The sequence below is a fragment of the Ambystoma mexicanum genome, chromosome 7p (genome assembly GCF_040938575.1).
Source record: "Ambystoma mexicanum isolate Mex_15411 chromosome 7p, UKY_AmexF1_1, whole genome shotgun sequence".
In the NCBI taxonomy this organism is placed as follows: Eukaryota; Metazoa; Chordata; class Amphibia; order Caudata; family Ambystomatidae; genus Ambystoma; species Ambystoma mexicanum.
Genome location: NC_090939.1, coordinates 320,334,401 through 320,358,626, shown reverse-complemented (window position 1 = coordinate 320,358,626; position 24,226 = coordinate 320,334,401). Strand labels below are relative to the sequence as shown.

The window sequence follows — 24,226 nt, the reverse complement described above, 5'->3', positions numbered from 1 at the left end:
CCTGATCCGCCTGCTGTCGAAGTTTGAAAGCCCTACGTCCCTCCGTTGGCCCGCAACGTCGAAAAGAAAAGAACGCCATGCGGACACAGAAAATGGCGGCCATTGTGAGTCCCGGCCCGACGCTGTAAGCAGAGCGCTGCGACCGACCCTGAAGGAGCTCGCCGAGGACCTGGGCGCCCGACCAACGGTGATCTGAAGAGGGCTGCCTGCACCCGCGGGGCCCGGACCTGCACGCCCGAGCCCCAGGCCGTCGGAGGGGGAGTCGGAACTGCCTCGGAGGAAATCGGACTGGGGCGGCAGCGGTGGCCTCCGCTGAGATCCGCACTCCCGCAACCACAAAGGAAAGCGGTAAGGAGTCGGAGGGGGGGAGGGGGGGGAGCGCCTTTACTACAATCCCACTGGACCCGAGGCAGGGGCCTCGAAGCCGATCTGTACCCAGCTACCCTGCCAAGCAGCTGAGGTGCCCACACTCCGCCGACATTGCCCACAACCCTTTGGCACCCTGAGCAAGGCCTGAGGACAACCAGCGCACAACCACGTCCACCGGGAGACAGGCCCCTTGGAGCGTGAAAGCTTCCCTCCACTCTAGCCGGCAGATCCGACCCCGACGGCCACAGACTGCACAGTGCCCGCCGAGGACTGGAGGGCCTCGCGGCGGGGACATGACCACCAAGGGCGCCCGAAGCAAACATCGCCAAACCACCATGGAGTCCTTTGCGGCCGCCGGAGCGGCTGGGCCCGAGGCGGCTCCCGTCCCTGGGGAGGCGCCGGACGCCGAGACGCCTGAGCCGGCCAACTCCCAGCTACTAGAGGCCATCATGACACTTCAGAAGACCATGGAGAACAAAATAGACGCGGTCGCCATTGACCTGAACTTACTGCGGCAGGATGTGCACTCCATCGCCGGCAGAACGGAAGCCCTGGAGATCCAAGTTCGAGACAACACTGAATCCAAAACACAGCTTTTAAAGGAAGTGGACATTTTGGCGCAAAAGGTGAAGAACCTGGAAGACAGGGCCGATGAGGCCGAAGGACGGGCCCGCAGAAATAACATTAGAATCATCGGCCTGCCCGAGGGCATCGAGGGCAACGACCCCACTAATTACATCGAGGACCTCCTCATACACGAAATTGGAGCTGGAAAACTGTCATAGGGCTTCACCATAGAGAGAGCCCACCGCTCCCTGGCCAGGAGGCCCCCTCCGGGGAACCCACCCAGACCTATAATAGCCAAAGTCCTCAACTACAAGGACAGGGAAACCATCTTGGCCTTCTCCAGAATGGGTGGCTCTATACAGAGGGACGCTGCAAAGATCGCAATATACCCAGATTACACCCTGCAGGTTCAAAGGAGTAGGGCCCAGTTCCACCACACCAAAGCTAGACTCAAGAACGCGGGCCTGCGCTATTTACTCCTCTACCCGGCTAGACTGAAAGTCCTGCGCAACAACAAGGCACACTTATTCGACACCCCCGCAGAGGCCTGCGAATGGATGGACAGAGAACAGATCCCAGACATTGAACCGAAGCAACGCAGACCCTAGCCGCCCGCAGCGATTGTCCCTTCCTCACTTCTCATGGACAGCACCCATCAATCACACAGCAACACGCCAGCATTGGCGGTGACACTGATGGTACCGGAGCGATGCCAGACACGGCGTACCTCTTGATAATATCCCCGGAGGCAACCCCTCCCCTACCCCCAGGCTAATTTGGGTGAGTTCACCCGCCCGTAGGGCACCGGAAGACCCAGGTCCGATGGGGCAGAAACGGGGAGGTCAGAGCAAGGGTAACCTCGCTAGACGTGTTGTGTTTAAAGTTAAGTGAGATGTTATTATTCATGGGGGTCAGAACCCCAAGTTGGGATTTCAGTTTAAGTTCTCCACACGCCAGACCAGGACCACGCGCAACGGAATTGCCACCAGGCTGACCAGGTTCGCTAAACACCTCAACCTCAGGCTGCCCACAGCCCCACGACCACATCCAGACCATGGCTGAGAAGATCAGAGTCATGTCCTGGAACGTCAGGGGACTAAATAGCTACATCAAACAGCGCCGCATCCACGCCTACATGAAACGCCACAGAGTCGGAATCGCCCTCCTTCAGGAGACCCACCTAAGCGCCCCCAAGCTAGCAGCTCTGGCTAAAGTCTGGAGAGGTACCCTGGTGGGCTCCTCGTACTCCACATACTCCAGAGGAGTCTTGATATGGATTGCCCCCTCCGTCCCGGTCTCGCTGACCCACACCAAAACAGACAATGAAGGCAGAATGGCCCCGGTACAGGGCACCATAGAAGGGCGTGACATGCGCCTGATCTGCACCTACGCCCCGAATCATGATGCAACTGTCTTCTTTCGCTCGCTGTACACCCGGCTGTCCCCGAGTAACGAATGCATAACAATATGGGGAGGCGATAACAACTGCACCTTAGACCCTCGCATAGACAGATCGAATGGTAAGCATGGTGACCCCTCCCCACCCGCCAGAATACTGAACGCCCTCATGCAGCAATACGCCCTGAAAGACCTGTGGAGAGCACAAAACCCCGAAACCAGAGGCTCCTCCTTCTACTCCCCCCCACATAAGGTTCACACCAGAATAGACTGTTCGTTAGTGCAGAGCATGCGGCCAGATTTGAGGACACGCAGTACCTGGCCAGAGTGCTATCGGACCACTCCCCCCTGATGACCTCATGGGCGATCGCAGCCCCTAGACCCCCCATCCCGACATGGAAGCTAAGAAGTGAAGCGCTACTTGACAAAGCCTTTAACGAACAAATCAGGGAGGGCACTACACACTACTGGCAAACCAACATTGCTAGCGTCCAACACATAATTACAGCATGGGAAGCCTATAAAGTGGTAACAAGGGGGGAAATGATAGCCGCCGCTGGAGGGGCCCTAAAACTCATCACGTCCCAACTAGCGCACACCGAAGCCGAACTCCAAGCCCTCGAAGCAACACCATCCCCTGACCCTGCCCATACGCACAAATTGATCGAACTCAAACAAACATGCCTGACACACTGGGAGACACTGGGGAAACTAAGCTATACCAAATACACTGAAAGGAACCACGCCCTAGGCGATAAACCCGGGAAACTACTTGCGTGGCTTTACAAGCGGGAAACCCCCAGGCACCCCATCTGCTCTATCCGTAACATAGATGGCCTGACCCTACACACGCAAGTGGGGCTCAATGCAGCGTTAATGGAATATTAATCGAACCCTCTACTCCGATCCCGCCCCCAGATTCCGCAATTGAAGATGTCCTGGACATCATCAGGCTCCCTTGCCTGGACGACCACCTGGCAGATCCCCTCGGAGGCCCCGTCACCCTAGACGAGGTCACGGCCACCATCAGGTCACTGCCCACTGGGAAAACGCCAGGACCAGACGGCCTCCCAGGTGAATTTTACAAAGCCTACGAGGACATACTAGCCCCCTTATTGTCCAAAGTATACAACGAGGCGTACGAAAAAGGCCACCTCCCCGACTCCATGGCTGAAGCCACCATCATCCCCTTACTCAAACCCGACAAAGATAGCACTGACTGTGGCTCGTATCGTCCCTTGTCCATGCTAAACATAGATAACAAAATCCTCACAGCACTACTGGCCAGAAGGCTTCAAGCAGCCATCCCACACCTCATAACACCAGGATCAGACGGGTTACATGCAGGGCCGTTCCATCTCAGAGAACCTGCGCAGGCTGCATCACGTCATACACAGCACAAACAGCATACTCGGCAAATACGCAGTTGTGTCCCTCGACGCCTATAAAGCCTTTGATTCGGTCTGATGGAAATGGCTCTATGCCGCCCTATCCAAGATGGGGATCGGTCCGGCTTTCATGAATTGGGTCAAACTCATCTACACCAATCCCACCGCCAGAGTGCGAACCAATAACACCTTTTCAGAAAAATGGAGCCTGGCCAGAGGCACCCGGCAAGGGTGCCCCCTATCCCCTCTGCCCTACATCTTAGCGATTGAACCAGTGGCAGCATACCTCAGGCAGGAGTACGGAGACGGGGGTATAATGATAAATGGAGTGAACCACCTCGTTTCCATGTATGCGGACGACATGCTCCTCTACCTAAAAGATCCCGAACACATCCTCCCCTACATTCTTGAAACCCTAGATGGGTTCCACAGATGCACCGGGATCCAGATCAATCACAGTAAGTCTTGCCTATTCCCCCTGGCTGCCCTTAGCGAGACCAAGAAAGAACACCTCCCCCCTCTAGCCCTCAAATGGGAACCCACCACATTCAAATACCTGGGCGTCATGATCCACCGCGACCCCGCAGCCGAACACGCACTAAACACCGGCAGGGCAAAGGAGGGCCTGGCTAAATCAATTGACTTCTGGTGCAAGCTGCCCCTCTCGATGGCTGGCAGGGAGGGACTCCTTAAAATGGTGGCACTCCCACGCCTCCTACACTTCTTCACCAATGTCCCTTACAACATCCCGCAACATTTCTTTAGAGACTTGAACAAACTTTGTAGGAAACTTCTATGGCGAGAAGGAAGGCACAGAGTTGCCCTAGACATAACAGAGACCGTACGATAAAGGGGGCCTAAAAACCCCCAACTTTGAGCTCTACTATATAGCAGCCCAGCTCAAGCACGTGATCCAGTGGATGGCTGATGACGCCTCAACGGACACACGCCTCTTACAGCCCCCAAACGCACCCTGGCTGCTCAGGGACCTTCTCTGGATCAAACCAGCGCCAAAAACGCATAATACACACCTAATCCACCTGGGCACCCAGATCTGGAATTGGGCCTGCAAATCGGTCATGCTGACCGACCCTTACTCCTCACAAATCCCAATAGCTGCCATCATGTCCACCAGACCAGAGGACCGAAAGGCGATCCGGAACATATGGGAACCCTCCGGTGTCGCCACCCTGGGCGACCTGGTGGATGACCAGGGCACCCACACATTTCCTGAGCTGCACGAGCTGACAGGGATCCCGCTGGGTCAGTTCCTTCTGCACGGGGCGATGTTGGAAAAGCTTAAGAAGCGATGGCCAGATGCTGAATCCCTCTGCGCCGGGCACAAGGCCATTGAAAACTTGCTGAGCGTCGCAGAAGGGGGGCACAAAACCTCGAGGCTCTACGAGATCCTAATTGACAACACCACACATAACGAACTCAAATGTAAAGGCAAATGGGAATCTGAACTAAACACGCAGTTTGGAGACACGGAATGGGAAACCATAACACATTACCACAAAAGAGTTTCCAGGAATGCCCGATTCCAGCTCATTCAATTCTACATCATCCACAGGGCCTACCTTACCCCAGCTGTCATCTCAAGATTCAGCGGCACCGGTGTAGTGACGTGCCCCAAGTGCCAAGAACCCGCAGCTTCACTGACCCACATGTTCTGGGCCTTCCCGGCCATACAGACCTTCTGGTCCCAAATCCAAGCCAGGGTAGCAGAAGAGGACATAAGACTGGACGTACAGTCCCCCAGGGCCTGCTTCTTGGGCTCATACCCGAGAGGCAAAAAGAACAAGCCCCTTAACAGACTCAAGGACTTAATGTACATCCTGGCAAAAAGGCGCATCGCCATGGCCTGGAAGCGCCCCAGAGCCCCTAGACTCATAACATGGTGGGAAGACCTCCGTAGATGGACTGCGGCCGAAACCGGGGCCTGGGAGCTGGCGCACCGACAACAAAAAATTGGCGACTCCGAGGACCTTTTACAATGGATAGCCCTCACAGCAGCTCTGTTCCGCCCTAAAGAGGACAGCTCCTCAGGTGAGGACCCGGACAACCCAGGCTCACCTTAGCGCAAACAGTAGACTGCTCAACGTCCCGGTCTGGGTTTGCATTGGGGGGAGGGAGTTACTATTGACACAACTGATTACTATGTTGATGATGCTGGTTGTATTGTTTTTTGAAAATCAATAAATAGATTTAAAAAAACAAAAACAAAAAAAGTATTGGGTGGGGTAACAAACTCACACTGGCCCGGCCACTGTGGTACAACACAATATTACCCGAGGTTAAGAAGATAGGGACATTTACAGTATGTGTAACTGGGAGGCTGCTATCCAGTTGAGTTAGGTACCCGTTTATTGGTAAATGTTAACTCAACTCTGAATACAATATAGTTACTCTTGAAGGGTTCAATCACAGCCCTTTAGCAAATAGTCTAGGCCCAAGGACACACAAAAGTACAATGTAATGGAACTTGTGCGCTCCTTATCTCCTCTCCCTCTAAAGAATTAAGTCTAAAAAATTCAATTTCCAGGAACCAATTTATGCTTGTTGTCTGGATGTATTATCATAAACACTCAGCTTCACACAGGTTTCGACCTAAACAAGGTCTTCCTTTGGGAAATTACTTGAAGTTGCAGTTTTAAGTCTTCTATATCATTGAATGGCTCCGACCTCACGTTTCCTGTGACAAATTCTGACCAGATCAATCCATCCTCTTCACAGCATAAATGATGAAATCCTGGATCAGTTATACAAATCACCCAATTTCTTCCTTTCAAGATTGCGTCTCATATATCCCCCAAATGCGTCCAATCACACAGAGCCCTCATGGGGCAAATGAGAGGAATTTGGGTGATTTGAATAACTGATCCAGGATTTAACCATTTATGCTGTAAATAGGATGGATAGACATTTCAATACTTATTAGAACACACCCTAGAGGTGGTGACAGTTAAAATGTTAAGAAATTTTGTTGGTGGAAGTTAAATGCTTTATTTCCACATGTTATCAATGAAGCAATGTCATGGCAAGTGTGCATGTGAAGTTTGCGACCAATCACGTTAAGATTGTGGACACACCTTAGGCGGCTGAACCTAGTGAGAATTGGCATTATACCCAATACTGAGCACAGGTAAGACCACATACTCGACAAGAGGCTGAATCTAAAGGTGGCGACTCTAGAAAACATGCTTGAACTAGAATAATCAAATTCCCAAAGTCCTCGGCAGAGTTTGATGTATTCAAAACTATAAAAAGTTGACATTTTGTCAAGTGAATGCCTTTGGATTTCAAGATTTACCAGGCATAGGTTTGAAAATGTTATTCAGTTATGATGCGACTGCAAAGGCCATGGGCATTTATTTGTGTTACAGCCCAGTGGAAGGAGGAGAGTGGAATGTTGTGGAAAGGTTAATGGAGACAAGAATCAAAGATTTTGTTTAGATAAAACTTCAAATCGATGCATGAATGTAATATACGAGACAAAACCCATCTCTACCGCCCCAGCATTAAGAATGCAACATGCTCGTTCTGAATGTATTAGTAACGGATTGGGCATGAAGCAGGAAAGGGTGCAAACCTGTCTAGCTTACCAGGTTTCCTTCTCTCAAGGAGCATGCGCACTTTGTCAGCGGCCTATCAAATTTGTGACTGTACTATTTTTTGTATAGCCTTGAAGGAGCAGGCTAGGATTAAAGATAATATTCACCGTTGATAGAATATGCTATTTGAGTGCGATGCAATAACACTTCCGTTTATCATTGTACGGATGCTTACCTTAACCTGTGAATTACAGAATAAAAAGTGACTAGCCATGTAAAATAACTATTAGTATTACAATTGTGTCTCTAATGACAGCATACCTCATTGTTCACAAGAATATATGAATTGGGCAAATACTGGAGGGCAGGTGTCTGCAACCTGTGTCTCACCAGATGTTTTATGCACCAATTGCCATCAGGCCTAAAGAGAATAGTAATTGTGGTGGGCTATTCAGACTATCCTATTCAGACTATTCTATTCAGACTATTCGGGCCCATTGCCTACATTTATCTGCTAGGCTTTAGGCATACAACCCATGAACAGAGTGACAAATGCAGAGTAAAAAAAGTTTGAACTAGAATATAATGTGAATACCTGGAGGATAGCTCAGGGGCTACGTGTCTGACTTGGAAGTAACACTACACAGATTCGAATCCCGGTCCGCACTTAGAGACTGGTCTCCAATATCAAGCGCTTTATAAAAGACGAATTACTTAACTAATACCCAAGGACTCCTTGTAAAAGCACAAGGCCGGAGTGACTTGAAAACCATTTTTTACAGATTTATGGTAAACGTGAGAAAAGAAATAGAAAAAAACGTTTAATTAGAACTGTATACTGCTTACATGTTATAAACCATGAAAAGTCTATGTACGGATAATGGCATCCACTTTATACAGTTTGCAAGGAAAGGCTTCCAAGTCACTCCTTGCCCAGCCACAAGTTTCATCTACTCACTAAACACGCATGCAACTTGGGTTACCAGAGTTAGGATGGAACACAAACTGAATAAATGTCAGTTTCACTTTGATGAGATCATAGAAACTTCAGCTTGCGTTGTATTGAGGTCTATATGATCATAAATGTATGAAAGCCTGTTCGATTCCGAGGGAAGGAATACATTTATGTTGCAGAGCGCCTCGAATCGCTTTGCGTTGGTCTCCTAAAAAGATCTCAGGGTTTGATTCACACATCAAAACACGCCCCCACCCCCACCCACATTAGAGAAATGCTAGCGTGTAAAGAAACCCTTGCAGTTCTCTTCGCGTGCTAAATAAAGAGAGACAGAATATGAAAAACTGAAAGACAGAGAAGTCTTTCAATAATCAAACCACAGACCGGACCAAGAGCCCAAACACATCTGCTGCAAAAAAATACTGTCAGTCAGACACAGCACCAACAACAAGGCTCGGCCTGATGCTGGACCTTCAGGATCAATAAGTACCAGTCATCAGATCTAATATAACAGAACTGGATGCAACTGCACACTGAAAAGGTGTCTTCCAGTAAGCAATTGCAGACTCAACAAGACACAGGCATGAACATAAACCTGCATCGCTTCAACTAAAGCCCTGGGCCACAAAAAGGGAGATACAGTAACCTTGACAGTTATCAGGAACAGGGACTCCCTCCAATCCGCACAGACACTCAAACATAAAACTATGCGAATTCTCTCTGCTGCACCAACAAACAATAGAATGCAGCTATACCCCTCGATTAATTCGGCCTAGCTGCACACATACTTGCACACCTCCATGAACGCATCACCATTCCTTAGAACGCAACTATACCCCACTAAAAACCGGCCTAGCTTCACACAATCCCATTCACAAGCACCTCCGCCGCCAGAATGCAGCCACCCAAGTCCAATTGGCCTGCCTGCACACATGCTACTCACACAACCACAGCACCACGCCTAATACTAGAATGCAGCTACACACCACACAATCCACCCTGGCTGCACACATACTAAGAGCACCCAGGCTCTACTTCCTACCCTACTCATCCACTTAGCTGGACTACGGTCCCTGAGGACGTTCAACCCACAGCGCTTTGAAATCATACCAATGGTAAAGGCGCTATACATATTCCCAATAACATAACGTGACTTAGAAAATGCAGATCTACAAACTCAGAATCAAGCCTACAAAATATTAGTTGTGGTATATGGACATAGCTTGCCTGTCTTTCTTACTTCCTGGACCCGAAATCTCATGCCACAAAGGCTTTAGGAACAAAGCAGCACATTTGCGGGGGTTAATACTCATTGCAGTTTGTGCAGTGAATGGCAATCTGCAGTAACGTCTGGTTGCAGGACTGCTAATGTACATGGAGGTCAGCTTACAGAGGCTGCTAATGTGCAGGCGTCTTGTTTGGGTGCTAATGCGCACAGTTTACTGTACACAGGAATTGCTAATGTACAGTGATTGCTAATATGCAGGGCTAGCTTTTGGCATGGACAGCGAATGCAGGGCTGCTGCTGCTAAAGTGCATTTGACAAATTGCATGGTACTCAAATGGACTTAGCTATGCGTTTGAAGAACTGCTAATTTGCAAACCTGTCAGCTTGCAAGAGCTGCTAATGCCTATTGCAGCCAGTTTGCAGAGGTCGCCAATATCCAGGGCTACCAGTGAAGTGGGAGGATTCTAACATGGCTGCCTGCCCTCAGGAAGTGCTAATATGCATTCTGCATGTTTGCAGTGGCCATCAATGTGAAGGGCTGCCAGTTTCAAGGCACTGCAAACTGGACTGTTCCCCCAGGGGTGCTAATGTGCCATGTTGCCTATTTAGTGCTGCCAAGATGCAGAGTGTCCAACAGGGTTACTCATTGTCTTGGGAGGATAGCTCAGGGGAAAAACGCTCACATTGGAATCAAGACGACACCGAACAGCTCAGTTTCGATCCCCTGGTCCGCGCTTAGAAACCTCCTGGTATTAAGCGCGTTATAAATAACCAATAAATCATAATGCTCTACGTGCAAGCTTCTCTGGGCCGGCTTGAAGTATTCTGGCCAACCACGGCATGCCTGCATAGTGTATGGCTTAATTTACACAGTGGTACCGTCGTAGAGCTTTCTTGGTACACCAAATACAGAGGTGACGAGGCGAGCACAGAGGCGATCAAGACAGTGGAGTAAGAAACCCGATGCAGAGAAGTAGGCGATATGGACCGGTCAGTTAATGCCTTTTGACGTGGACGGGCGCTAGCAAAACGGGATGAATGGAGCAGGAGCTGAATGCAACTTCTGGGTGTCGAGAATATTCTTACTACCAGGTGGCGTTACTCACATGAGCCATGAGCTAGAAAAGCAAATTCTCATAAACGTATCCGCATCAAGGTGCATGTTTAATGGGAACGAGAAAAAATAAAAAAAATGTAAAAAAACGACCAAAAAGTTCTGAAGCTCCTGAAACCTGCACTTTACAGACTTTGGCACACACCCAAAGGTAAATGCACTACACTCCCCCCACTTTGTTGCTATTTTGCCCTTTCCTTCACCTTATTTCTGACTGCATGTATTGGTTTCTCTTGACAATTATTCAGTCTCTCACTGCATCTGTGTTGCAGTTTCGATCTTTCTTGCTATTTTGCATATATGCTTCCATAGCATATATGCAAAATAGTGACTGCTGCTTCTCTGCTGCCAGCTTGTTCTCATGCCCAACTGTTGCCATCTAGTTCCTTGGTAAAAGATGCAGGGTAGCTTTTAAAAGTTACTTACCTGAATTGAGGTTTTCGCTTTTGACTAAGAAAATGCATTGGTGGTAACTGATGGGCCAGCATGGCAGGAGCAGGCTAACCGTGTATAGGCGCGTTACAAATATCATATCATAACCGTGGAGTAAGTCTGGTTTGCTTAATTGCTTGATCGGATCTCCCAATGTGTGGTCAATGGGATAAAGACTCCTCAGACACCAATCAGACAATGCCACTGCAGTCTAGAGGCGACCTTGTGCATTGAGCGACGTTCACTACATCACAGTAAGTGACAGTAGCTTCAGAGTATTTTAAATAAAAAAATCCGCCATTACTCAACTAAACAGTACTCACTTTATTGGGATTGGGGTCAGAATCCCGTGACCAAAATGTTCGAGGGAGAAAAAAACTGAAGATTATTTTTCCGATAATAACCTTCAGTTTTTTCTCCCCTGAACATTTCCGACTTGGTCCCTGCCCCCCACCCCTATACCCACCCACACCCGCACACCCACCCGCCTACTTACCTTACAGCAAAGCGTGCCGCCGACTTGCCTGTTCCCATTCACTTCTGTGATCGGGAACCGGTGCCGCAGGGTCCTTTCCTTTTTTTATTTTTTGGGATTGGCTGCTGGGGACACCCCCTGCAATACCCGCTCAAAATATAGTGAACAAGTGCGCAGGGGACACCCCTGCAGCCCTTCCCACCGGATGGGGGATTCGGTCAAACTTTTCGGCAGTTCAGAATTTTCGAACGGCCAAAAATTCAGCCAAATCTCCCATTCGCCCTGCTTTTTGGCTGGCTTTTTGGAGGTTTCCCTTTATGGACCACTTAAGAATTCAAGAATTTAAAACCATGCATGCATGTTGCACCAAGATGTCTGGAGACGTAGATGCATATGAATGTGCCTGTACCTGGCCATATGGGATGAACTAAAAAGGCAGAAGTAAATCTAGTTCTGCCACACTGTACAGGCAAAGAGACTGCTGCATAGGTACATTCTAAAGCCCAGTGAAGCTGGTATTACGGACAACCCACTGCATGCTTTTTTTGACCTAGCATCACTACCTCATTCACACTCGTTTCTCAAAAACCCACAATTTTTAGCATGTCACTTTGTATTCCTGTACGCAACTGCAGTCTACATCGATCTGAACGTAATATGATGTGAGCAGAAAAGGACAGCGATCCGGCTTTATCCAGAGCCTTGCGTCAGGTACAGCACTATTCTCTGCAGCAAAACCTGCCACATCCGCAGGTGTGCATTGGGACTACCTCCGAGGTAGAGGTTAAGCTCTAGCATACAGAATATGATAAACATCATGACAGACCCAGGAAGATGGTGCTCAATGAGAAAAGAGAAGGAGCAGAGAGAGTGTGGACATGAAGAGAAAAGGAGAGGAAGCGTAGATAAATTTGAGACAGTGAGCAGGGATAGAAAGAAAATAGATGGAGACAGGTCAGTAGCAGATTGGATGAGAGGATATTCATGGGATCGAGTTAGTAAAGAGTGGTATGCAGAAATGAAGGGAAGACAAGAGGGGGGGAGAAGAGAGAAAAGAGGGGGTAAAAGACGGGCGAGGGAGAAGGAGAGGAAAGGTGAGGGAGAGAGACCAACAAGAACACTGAGGGATTGGGAACATAGATAGCGTTTTGAGGCTGAAAATGCAAGAGTTCAAGGAATGTCACAGATAGAACCTGGAGAGAATAGAGTGAATGGTGGTAGCTTCAAGAGCAAGGGCAGAAATGCACTGTGAATTCGGAGAGGAGGCAGTTCCAAGCTCGGAATGCAGGAATAGAGCTGTATACAGAGAGGTGAATGGGTGCGACACAGTGGAAATATCCTATGGCCTCTAATGTCCATTTCGTTGTCCTCCAATACTCGGTCTCAGTTTACTGGCTGCCACAAGAGCCAATCTGCAGCACCAACTGAGTGCTGCTCGTCAGGCTCTGGTGCGGTGCTCCTCGGGCACTGAACTGATCCCAGGGATGACAGTATTTTCGGTGCCACAGGATCCATTATTCACGCCCCATCAAGCGCTTTACAAATTAAGGTTTAGTGGCCTACCAAATCAGGGCTTTCTGCTGTGTCTGCTGCCGTCCAGTGGACAGCCAAAGAAAGTGTAACATTAAGACTCAAGTAACACTAGTCAACAGAATCACATGGTATGCAAACGCTATACGACCTTCCTGAAACAGCTTCACCATAGAAGTTAGAGTGAATGTAGCAAGCACTGGGGATCATGGGAGTTGTAGTCCAACACCTCTGGAGAGTGGCTGTCTGCCAACCCCTAATGTTGGGTAACATTCTGTCCTGGTGGTACCTGTCAGATGAGAAGATGTACGCTAGTAGGAAGAAAATTGCCATTGTAATTTGATTAAGAGGAGTAGCAATCCTCCAATGAAATTATATCGTGCATTTATTAAGCTGTATCAGCAACCTGTGGTGTCTAAGAGAAAAAGTATTGATATTTCACATGGTCCCTTCTAAATCCTTTTCATTAAAAGTGACAAGCTATATTGCAAGTATATGGTGACCTAAGCTGTTAGCTATGCCGTAGCCCTCCCCTTAGGAATGGAAATGCAATTAAATATTTCCCTTACAATTCCTGGTATGGACATGTGATAGTAATAAGAATTATATATTTGAATGTTGCAAGAATATTCTGATCCAGAGAGATCCTTTGTTTGTGTTACTGCATGCATGACCATTATTAAACCATGCACATGTATTCATAAAATCGTACATTTTATATATGCATCTGATAAATCCTACATTTTATATAAGCATTTGATCTATGTTCTGCTGTGAATTCAAATTTCAGATTTTTTAAAGTAGACAACGGATTCTCAAACTAGAGCCAATAATGCATTTCCCCATTGCCCAATTTAAATGCATTTTTCAGTGGTTAATTAAACTTCACTGGAATTACTACTAATCCCTAGCAAAATGGGTAAGAAACATGTTCTGTTATGAACTAAAGGCCCTTTCGATAGGGCACTTTAATGGAGCAGACACATTCTGCATGAGGCATTCTTGCTTTGCTGTGTGGGAGGTCAGAGTTTCCGGCGTCTTTGAAGTTGCCTTTGCTGACTAATGCATTCATCAATCTCTTAGCAGGTTGTCCTTCCTGATAAACTTAAAAAAAATAGGTTGAAGAAAATCCTATGTTTTGGAATTCATTGTGACTAATTTGGTTTTTCGCACAGAGGACTTTGGGTCCTGGGTCCACACTGTTATGCCATTAGCCTTTTTAATGCCTTGGTCAGAGCGATGGATAATGGGGTCCATTTTAAAGAAAGCCAATTCTGGCAGAAACGCGAGGGGCATGGGACCTTGAGCATGGTGTTAAAACAGAAGATAGTTGTAAATGGCAAGACAAATTCCATTAATTGATAATTGCACAACAGAGGCAAAGTCTTGCTTTCTGTGGGGGAAAAGTGGTAGAGGAAAACAAAAAAACAAAACATGTATTCTATCAAGACGAAGCTTCCGATGGAACTGTAGACGCTAGGTGTCAGAGATAGGGACGTTAGTTAGGAGCCTGGTCACCATTGAAAACTGACATTTACGTGTGCATCTCCCATTTACTGCAGGACAAGCTTACTAATGGGCAGAGGGAAGGGAAGACCAAAGGGAAGGATTTTTCTTTTTTTTCACACATTCATAATTTTATAAGACAGACATGCATTTTACACATTGCACAGTCCAAACGTTAAGACCGACCAGGGGAGGTAATTCGAACATAAATACATTTACACGCGTGGCGCATATCATTTGCATAGTGTCCTCATCCCTCCATGGTGCCCCTGTGGCATTACCCCTCCCCTTGCTCTGTCCGGGATAAATAGCAGCGTAGCGGACCCCAGATGTCTTTTGGTCAGCATGATGCTACACCCATCGCTATGTATCCTTCCTCCCTTTCATTGACATTCATTGGTTCCTTAACCCATTCAGTGGCCAGTTTAGATTTCCAATATTTCAGTATGCATTTCTTTGCAACAATAAATGCAATATTAAAGAATCAACAGTTATCAAGGCCTTCCCAATCTCTCCCACAGATACTTCGGTGGAGACAACTCTTGGGGAATATCTACTACTTCATACAACATCTGTGCAACTTCCTGCGAAAACTGTTTGACCATTGGGCAATCCCAGAACATGTGGTATGCATCTTCCCCCCACCTTGTCACATTTTCCACATTCATCCATAACATCCGGGGAGAACCTAGATAGCCTAGCCAGTGTGTAATACAATTGGTTCAGTATTTTAAAATTGTATTAGTCAGAGCCTAGGATTCATCAAGACCTCTCTGGTCAGGAGTCAGTATTTGTGCCACGTAGTATCTTGTATCCCTGCACCCAGATCTCGCTCCTATTTAGCCTGTGCCATAGTCCTAGGTGCCTGGTGAGTCTGAACGAACCTGTGAAGGCTGGAAACCAGACTCCTAGTGTCCCCTCCCCCTCGCACCTGCGACTATTGCATTTACACAAGCATGTTTATCTGGCTACCGCTCCTCACCATCATCCAATAATATTGCAGCATTTTAATGGGGCTGCTTTGCCGTAAACTCTTCAAGTGTAACAAACCTCCCTTTCCGGGTACAGATCCCCCAGGGTCAACTGCTTGGGAGTGGGAGGGTCCCAGTTCACCTGCAAATCAACATCATATGTGGAGGGAAGCCCAGGGAAATTTCACAGGGGAATAGCCCCACAATATGGGTCTGTCAGCTCTGTTCTCCGGAATATCCTCAACCATGCATTCACCATGGTGCAGATCGGATCAAAAGGTACAAGAGTCCACATAGCGATCCTTGAAGATTACTGCCTCGAGGTCAGTGGGTGATATAGATCCAGGTGTATTGCCCCAGAATCTGATGAGTACCAGTGGCCAGCAAACTGTGCTTGCGCCACCATGTAATACAGTTCAAAATCCGGTGCAGCTAGCCCTCCCTTGCTCGTAGGGTTCCACCAACTTCCCCCAGCCCATCCTAGCAACCCCTGTTGCCCACACTAATTCCACCGCCAAGGATAAAAGCTTAGTGAAAAAAAAAAGACCAGGCCATATTGGGATATTGCTGAATTAATGGAATAGGTCCGGGCCCACAATCATTTTCCGAATAGACATCCGCCCTTACTTTGAAACGGAAAGGCCAGTGCACATCTGCAACTTAGTGGCCAGAGGGTTCAAATAGGCTTCATCCGCATATAGCAAATGGTACGTACTCGAGACCATAATACCCAGGTATTTGAACCGGTGCAGGAGAAGGAGATTTTAAAACACAGCTATGTAAGACTGTATACCATGAAGAAAAGTTCCTATTAATTCTCCAGTTTATGGAATAGGGTAGCGGGCTGTACGGCTGGGAAGGTGCTATGGCAAACCACTGCGCAGAGGCAGCATTAGGGCAGAAAATGGGTGAGGCAGAGGACTTTGGTGGTTTGAGATAAAAGAAGTGGAGGTTATATGGAGTGGAAAGAGAGGAACCATTAACAGGGACAATAACTTACGATGGTGTATAGTAATTGCATCGAATGCCAAAGCATCGAATGCCTTAGCATCTAAAAAAAGCTACACAAAAAAAAGAAAAAGAAAAAAAAAAAAAAAAGCATTGAATGCATTTTTTTAAAATGTTTAATGGCGGGGGTCCCCCAAATCCCATTTATTTACCCCTATAAGCCCATTATACTTAAAAGAAAACCTTTACCTATGCATTTATTTCGATGCTTTTGGCATTCAATGCTTTCTATTCGATGCAATGACTGGATACCACTTAACGATAAGTTTCAAGTTTGGCAGGGAAGATTCTAGGATGGGTTTGCTAGGGATTAGGTTATTGATGGATGATTGGTTGTGGCCTCTTTAGGAATTCCGAATCTGATGTATCAAGCATCGGAAGGAGGTATTCTGGGGCCAGCTGGATATGGGAAAAGGTGAGTGTGCAGAGAGGCAACATGCTGCTATACAAACAATGTAAAAGGCCATGGACATGAAGGTCACAAGAATGTATATGAATGAGAATACTGCATATTTCAGGAGGAAGGGGGTTCCCCAACATTGATATGGATGGCAATTACCTAGCCACGGGGATGGACACAGAGTATTCTTGGCGAGTAGGCAGATGCAACATTGGGAGAAAAGGAAAATGCATTATCACTAGGCTAGGAGACATTTCTCAGGTCTGTTCTTAAGTGGGCAAGCTGGTCGGGGGGCAAGGGGGTGTCTCTACAGATCCAAGAAAATAAACAAGGGGCCATTGCCCAGAAAATATAGGTCCCTAGGAGGCAAGATATAGGACTGAGGTCTGGTCAAGCTGCCAAGAGAGTACAGGGGGTAATGTGTGGATGGGAGGCAAACAGGTAAACAAATGTTATCTGGAGTTTGCTGGGATGGAACCAAGATCATTTAGGGTGGTTTGGTTTATGACCGAGGAGATGCAGGAATCTTATACCCATACTGAATACTTCTGGTTTGCTTCCGCAGTATCTACTCTTAAAATAAATAAAAGTAATATAAATTTAGGCCATACCAATATACTCTACAAATATAGCCAACTGACTTTTACCCATTGATTGGGTTACCGGAGATGAACTTGAGGTAGAATGGGTGGGGAAATCAATGCCTGAACAGAACACTGTAGAAAGCATTCTGTCCAAGACTCATTTATGTATGATAACTGTGAGGAGGCTCAGTCGGTGTGGTGTAGCCGAGATGTCAGAAAGTAGGCCGTACACAAAATCTGCAAGAAGAGGGGAGCGATTGTTGCCCTGGAGGAGAAGATGGGCAAAACGGACTAGATTTTGGGTACCCTCTGGTATCATAAGACAGGAAGTTGATGCTGCAAGTGTCACACATGGCATACAGAATCACGCCAGGCTAGGGACGGTTGTCAGGCAGCGCCCTCCCCCTTCCCGTTACTGACTGGAATGTAGGACTCTGGTTTAACAATTAAATCAAGGCATACATTAGTTTTCAAAAATTGATTAGCAGAGTTTGCTAATTAAATTATTTTTGATTAGCAATTTTGTACTAATATTGTTAATGTCACCAGAAGTTATCTGTACCCAAGACATGAACAACAATACAGCAGTTTTGCGTGCTGCTGAAATGAGACGTTAGTGAATCATGCCTTGCAAATTCATTAAACTTCAACTAGACCTCGAGGTCGGGTAACTTAGTTTACCTTTTCAACCTAAGAGAAATGCACTCGACCCATAGCAATGGATGACAACAAATTTAAAATGTGATTTCTTTAAAATGGTGCATGTGCCCACAAACCCACTTTATGTTTGGAACACTGCTGCCACCCAGAGGCCAGCCATGCACGTGAAACCTTTATTTGCTATTATTCTGCAAAGTAAATGTTAAATACAAGTTTCAAACATCTCTTGCAAATGCTACTTGCCCTTTATAAAACATCTACTTGACTAAGCAAGTGGGCGAAAAGACTTGCAAGCCATAGATGTGTCTGTAAAATGTAAAAGGTTCGCTGCATGAAAGGATACAAATAAATAGATATGATAAAAAAGGCTCTGAAAAAAGTATGGCCAGCTGTCTCCTGCAGTTGGTAATATACAATACAATCATAAAGCAAAGTGTATTCTGCAGGCCAACTACAGTGTTTGGTATTGCAGTAGATCTGTAGAGCTACAGACTGGATGGAACTATTGATCACTATTTTGCGGAAGCATCTAGTTCGCTTTATCTATTCATTATGTGAGTGGTAAGAAAGAGACTAAGCAGAGTGGATTGCATAGCAGGAAGAGTACTGGTCAAAAATAGGTGGAATATTGTAGTTTGTGGTCATCTCACTTTCAGGGTACCTGGTATAAAACAACAAAGTGATAATTCAGAAAACAAGGAATATGGGTTTGCTCACGATTTGAGCACCAGTTGCAAGATGTATGCAACCTGCAGGTTACAGAACTAGGTTTGCCATAAAAAATAAAAAAAAATAATCATGTACATTTTTAAAAGTGTTCCCTTGTCAAAATAATACATCTTTTTCAACAAAATGAAATACAGTGGACACTATGAAATTTAGATACACCAACCTAAACTTTACTGTAACGCATGGAGATGATGCAATGTGTTACATAATGCATAATTACAATATTGATACAGTAACAACTTACATTTTAGGAATGGAATTGCATGACATTTTTTATATAACTATAAAGTAGACACATCTTGGTCTTTTCCAGACAGGATATAGAAAGCTTAATAAACGTATCATCTTGATTACTTCTGGTTTGCAATTATTTGAAAAAGAAAAATTAATTATTGCCTAGCACTCCCACACATGCCTTAGGCACCTAAGAGTGGAGGAGAGGATTACTGCTGCACTTTCTCTCCATAAGCACTTGAAGTGAACAGAGAAAAGAGGGCGAAGAGAACACCACGGGCAAGAGAGATATGCAGGGTGAGCTGTGCGTTCATCCAAGAGGGCAACTTAAATAGCTAATTTTGCTACACAAGTGTCCACTTGATTAGCAAACCTACAGATGTGCATAGCAAATTGTAATGTGACACTGCTTATTTTATGCCCTGTAAATATAGGCAATATAGGTTTCCTTTGGACTGTTGAGCCCCTAAAAGCAGTCAGCATTTTGGGTAAGGTAGCCAATGGGCAGGACAACGATTGTCCAAAAGGGAAATCGCAGTGTTGGGTAGGAAAGTGATCAAAACAAGTCCGGAGTTAGACGTGCTGAGAGAAAGGTGACACGCTTTGCTGCCTAAAACACAGTTGGGCTGAGGACAAGAGCCCAGAAACTGTAAAAATGCTTTGAGATCTGTAGGCCGTGACTGAAAAGGTGCCCGTTCGCAAATAAGAAATTACCATGCTTCAGCGCTTAGCTGCACAGGCAGAGTTTGCAGTAGGATGAGGCAATTCATGGGATTAATGTCACACTAGGCTACACTACCCTGAAGCGTTAAGAGTTATGAGTAGGTAAAATACTTATGGGAGATAATCACCACCACACAGGAATATGAGGTAAAAATATACAAAAAGAGAAATTATTCCTGCTGGGAGATTTTTTGGTACACAGTCAAGAGAAGTTACATACATTCACATGAATGAAGCATGTTAGACCAACAAGTCAAAGTAAAAAGAAAGAATCCTATTGCAGTCCTACATTTACAGGGGGTACAGACTGGAGTTAATTTAAACATATACACTTCTTTCTAGCACAAAATATTTTAAACTAAATAAACAGATTTCAATAAAGATATTAATTCAACATCCATATATAAATTAAGAAAGTAAGGCCACTCCCCAGACTAATACAGAAAGGTGTTATGAGAATGGAAAAGTAGGTGTATGAAATGAACTGGTGGGATACAAGTTAATTCCGCTAAAGTCTTCCACATGCACTCTCATGCTTGCATTGTAACCACAGCATAGCATAACCTCTAAGCTCAATGTTTATTACCAATGTGAAATGTACTCGGTAACTCGGTTTACATCTGTAAACACATTCCTATGCTTGTGTTCATGACTAAGTCTGCTGTAACAGCGCCACGATGCCCCAGGGCAGTTCTGTGCGCTTTATAAATGCAAATAAATAAAAAATAAATAAATAAACAAATAAATGGCTGGGCTAGTGACTTACGTGTGGAGGAGAGGTTTACTAAAAATAAAGCACACATTTATCAACTGTTCACAGGTAACCACTGCAAAAGGTCAGCTGTATGGTAAAGCAAGTAGAATACTGAAAACCTCTTCCCGGGATACCCAAAATACTCTTTGAAAAAGTGCAATACTTACGAAAGGACATTCCCAATATATGCGTAGTACGAGCAGCAGTATGGTGGCGTCCCAACACAGCAATAGGATTTGCAGTCCTGCCCACATTGAGCCAGGCAATCTTCTAGAAATACAACCAAAAAAAGATAGATTAAAAATACTGCATCAATAAGTTGATTGCTGTGGTCAGAAAACTTCTGTGCTCATTCCCATAACTGGACGAATGCAATCTCCTTCGAAACTCAAAGTCTTGGTTTTTGAAAGTTTCTCAAGGGAACTCAAAAAACGTATTGCCCGTTCTGAGCACTAAAGTATTTGTTGTTGGTAATTGAGACCATGCAACTGAGGAATACCGTTTGATGCAGCCTTGTGAGACCACTACACTCATCAGCAAGGTTACATTCACACATGATGTCACTTCTCCAGACTGTTGGAAAACAAAACACTCCCTGTGGAAGTGGGAGGCAGGCCAAAATGGGGGAGGCTGTGTGGGAGACCCCAGTCCGGGCCACAGTTTTGAACCAGGGAGTCAACAGACCCGGTGGGGAAGTGTATGCAGACAGGCATGTGGCACTGAAAAGTGGGAACACAATAAGGCACCAAAGTCTTTGTAGAAACTTGGAACAGATTTATTACAGGAAGAGGAGTAAACACATAATCCTGCACCCCCCCGTCAGCACACCACCGCCAGCAACCAAAGAGAGCCCCAGTCCCCTCTCAACAGGCTTATAAGGCAGTTGCGACTGCCCACACCAGGGCCAGCCCCATCACAGGAACACATGTTTGGCTGTTGCCAGGGACATACGTTTTTGTGAGGTTTCCATGGGAGATGTGGGAAATGGGATGCAGGGTTTACCCATTCCCATAATAGGGGTAACTAAATTCTGTGCGATTGCCAGGTCAGGGGAGTTGTAATTATAGAGTGCAGGGCACAGAGATGACTAAACCCAATGGCAGAAACACAATACACACACACACACATACACACACACACACTGAAGAACATGCATGCACTAAATAAACAGTTAAGCAAATACACAGTCACATGCAGTGCAAGGTGGAAAATACATTTGGGAAAAATGAGTCACACAATACATTGGTAAAATGAAAACCAACATTAAACGACAAGTGACAAATGGATACTGTCATTTCCACATACCTCTACCAAGGATAGAAATGAAATTTGATATAAAAATAAATAAAATTGGCCAACAGCCAATTTCTTTGAAGAACAATCTGGACAAGTCTTGGCAAAACAATTACATATCAGACCCCTGGTGTTCTATGTTTGGCCGCCATCCTTTGGTAGTTGTCCTACAACACAACCAGGTATAAAAAATAAAAAAACAGAGCAATTCTGATCAATTCCAACCTCTCGTCTTTCCCTCAAAGTGAAGGCCATTAGGGCTATTGTTACAGCACATATAGGTTTTGACAATAGTATGTACCTGGGTCTTATTATCATTAACAAGGCTGCTGAGAGTACAGACTGCTGCTGCTCGAATGCTTATGGTGAAATAGTTATTCCAACCCAGCCAGCTTAGCCTCATTACTTTTTCTAGTCAAAAAGGGAATGCTTTTTAGATTCATATGCGTAGTGCATAGTAGCAAATCCCATTTTATTTTAATTGTGTAACAAGCTATTTTTTTTTCCACCATTATTTATTGTTTTTTGGCACAACAAGTTATACAGGTTCTTTGAATGTTACATACTCTATAGTCTTGTTAAGCTTTTAAGAGAGGAAAACCGCATTAGATGTAACTGAGATTAGCCAATCATGCGTTTTCTACCCAAACAAGATGAAAACAAAATTGTTAACAACTGAGGAGGTGGGAGGGGGACAAGGAGCTGTGTACACATTAGGAACAGAAGACTGTTCATTTCAGCCAAGGCATAGTTCCAAAGGTTCGGTGAGACTCCGACAGGATTTGGGACGGATTCTTCGGCGGAGGCTCTTTGGGATGGGGGAGTCTGGTCAGGGCGGTTTTTTAAGTGGCTCAGGGGTGTGGAAGAACCCAAGCGTGCCTTGGGCATAGTTTCTGCTTCGTTCTTTTCAGTACTGGGTTTCCATCCAGCGCAGGGCTGGTGGTTGTCTTGCCACCCCGGGGAATTGTTGCACGTAGTCCAGGAAGGGGGCCCATATGCGTTCAAATTTGGGCTTGTTGCCTAGTCTGATGGCTGTCACTTTCTCGCCTGCCACTATATCCCAGCATTTGGACCACCACATTTGCGTGGATGGGCCCTCTGGGTTTTTCCAGACTCTGGCGATGGCAATCTTGGCGGCTGTGAGGAGATGGGAGCAGAGTTCTGCCAGGCAGCCCATTAGGGGGAATTGGCCGTCTCCCGTCGCCCCCAGCAGCAAGATTCCTGGGTCCCAGGGGATGGTGAGCCCAGTGATTGCTTTGATCTGTTCCAAAATATTCTTCCAGAATAGGGTGGCTTTCGGGCAAGCCCAGAGAAGGTGGAACAGAGTTCCCCGGTCTGAGCACCCCCGCCAGCACTGCGCAGGGATAGCCGGGTTACACTTATTTAGGATTACGGGGGTTCGGTACCATCTGTAGCATACTTTAAATGCGCTTTGTCACACATTGAGCTTCTTTGTGCGTGGGACCAAATGTGGTGCCATTCCTCTGGTTCAATGGGTCTTCCGATGTCCTCTTCCCATTTCAGCATATATGGTTCTTTTTTAGTGGGGTCTGCTCTGTCTAACAACTTGTAAAGTACTGAGATTTTCCCTCTAGGGGGGGGGAGGGGGTTCCCGAGAGGGTAAGTACTAATGCCGTTAGTTCTCTACTACCCTGATTCCTGACCTGAGGATTCGACAGCCAATGCCTCAGTTGAATGTAGCGAAACCTTTCAGTCTCCGGAATTTTGAACTTTACTTTACACTCCTCGAAGTTTAGAGGGAGGCCATTCTCGAAGAAGTCTGCCATAGTCTCTAAGCCCCCAGCTCTCGATTCCGTGAACTGATTTGGTGAGACTCCCGGGGAGAAGTCTGGGTTGTCCCAGATTGGTGTAAGGGTACCCATTGTGCCTCTACATTTCTACCGGCGGGCTGCTCTTTTCCAACCAGCGATCGTGTTCCTTGTTGCTGGTAGGGGGCCCAGGTCTTGGGTCCTTTTAGGATCTTTGAGGTGAGGCAGAGTTTCTAACGGGGCACTGCTCCAATCTTCCTCCAGTTGCAGCCATCGGGGGCGGTTGACGTGGAGCTTCCAGGCGAAGGCTGGGGCTAGCTGGGCTGCGAGACAATACCTCGCTACATCTGGGACCCCCAGGCCACCTAGGGCGGCACTTCGGAGCATGATGTGTTTCGGGATGCGGGACGAGGTTGAAAATCTCTCCTTGCAGCTTTCACAGGGCTTTGTAACTAGCTATTTTACCAAGGGTCCACTCAGATCTGCGTAAAGTTGCTTACTTACAGAACCAACATTTTTAAAAAAGAAATCTGTGGCCTTCCCATACCTTCTAACTAGGGAAGAGAATAATCAACCTCTAGAACA

At 46.4% G+C, this 24,226-nt stretch overlaps 1 protein-coding gene across 2 annotated transcripts in view; it reads right to left on the bottom strand.

The window, feature by feature from the left end:
* The window catches only part of CYYR1 (cysteine and tyrosine rich 1), a 364,092-nt gene that overhangs the window by 268,968 nt on the left and 70,898 nt on the right, over nucleotides 1-24,226 (bottom strand). Inside the window, exon 2 of one of the 2 annotated variants that reach the window (XM_069636375.1) lies at nucleotides 20,747-20,849. In XM_069636375.1, the coding sequence (XP_069492476.1) occupies nucleotides 20,747-20,849 (103 nt within the window). The remainder of the gene's footprint in view (nucleotides 1-20,746; nucleotides 20,850-24,226) is intronic. The other variant, XM_069636376.1, reaches the window with a different exon arrangement.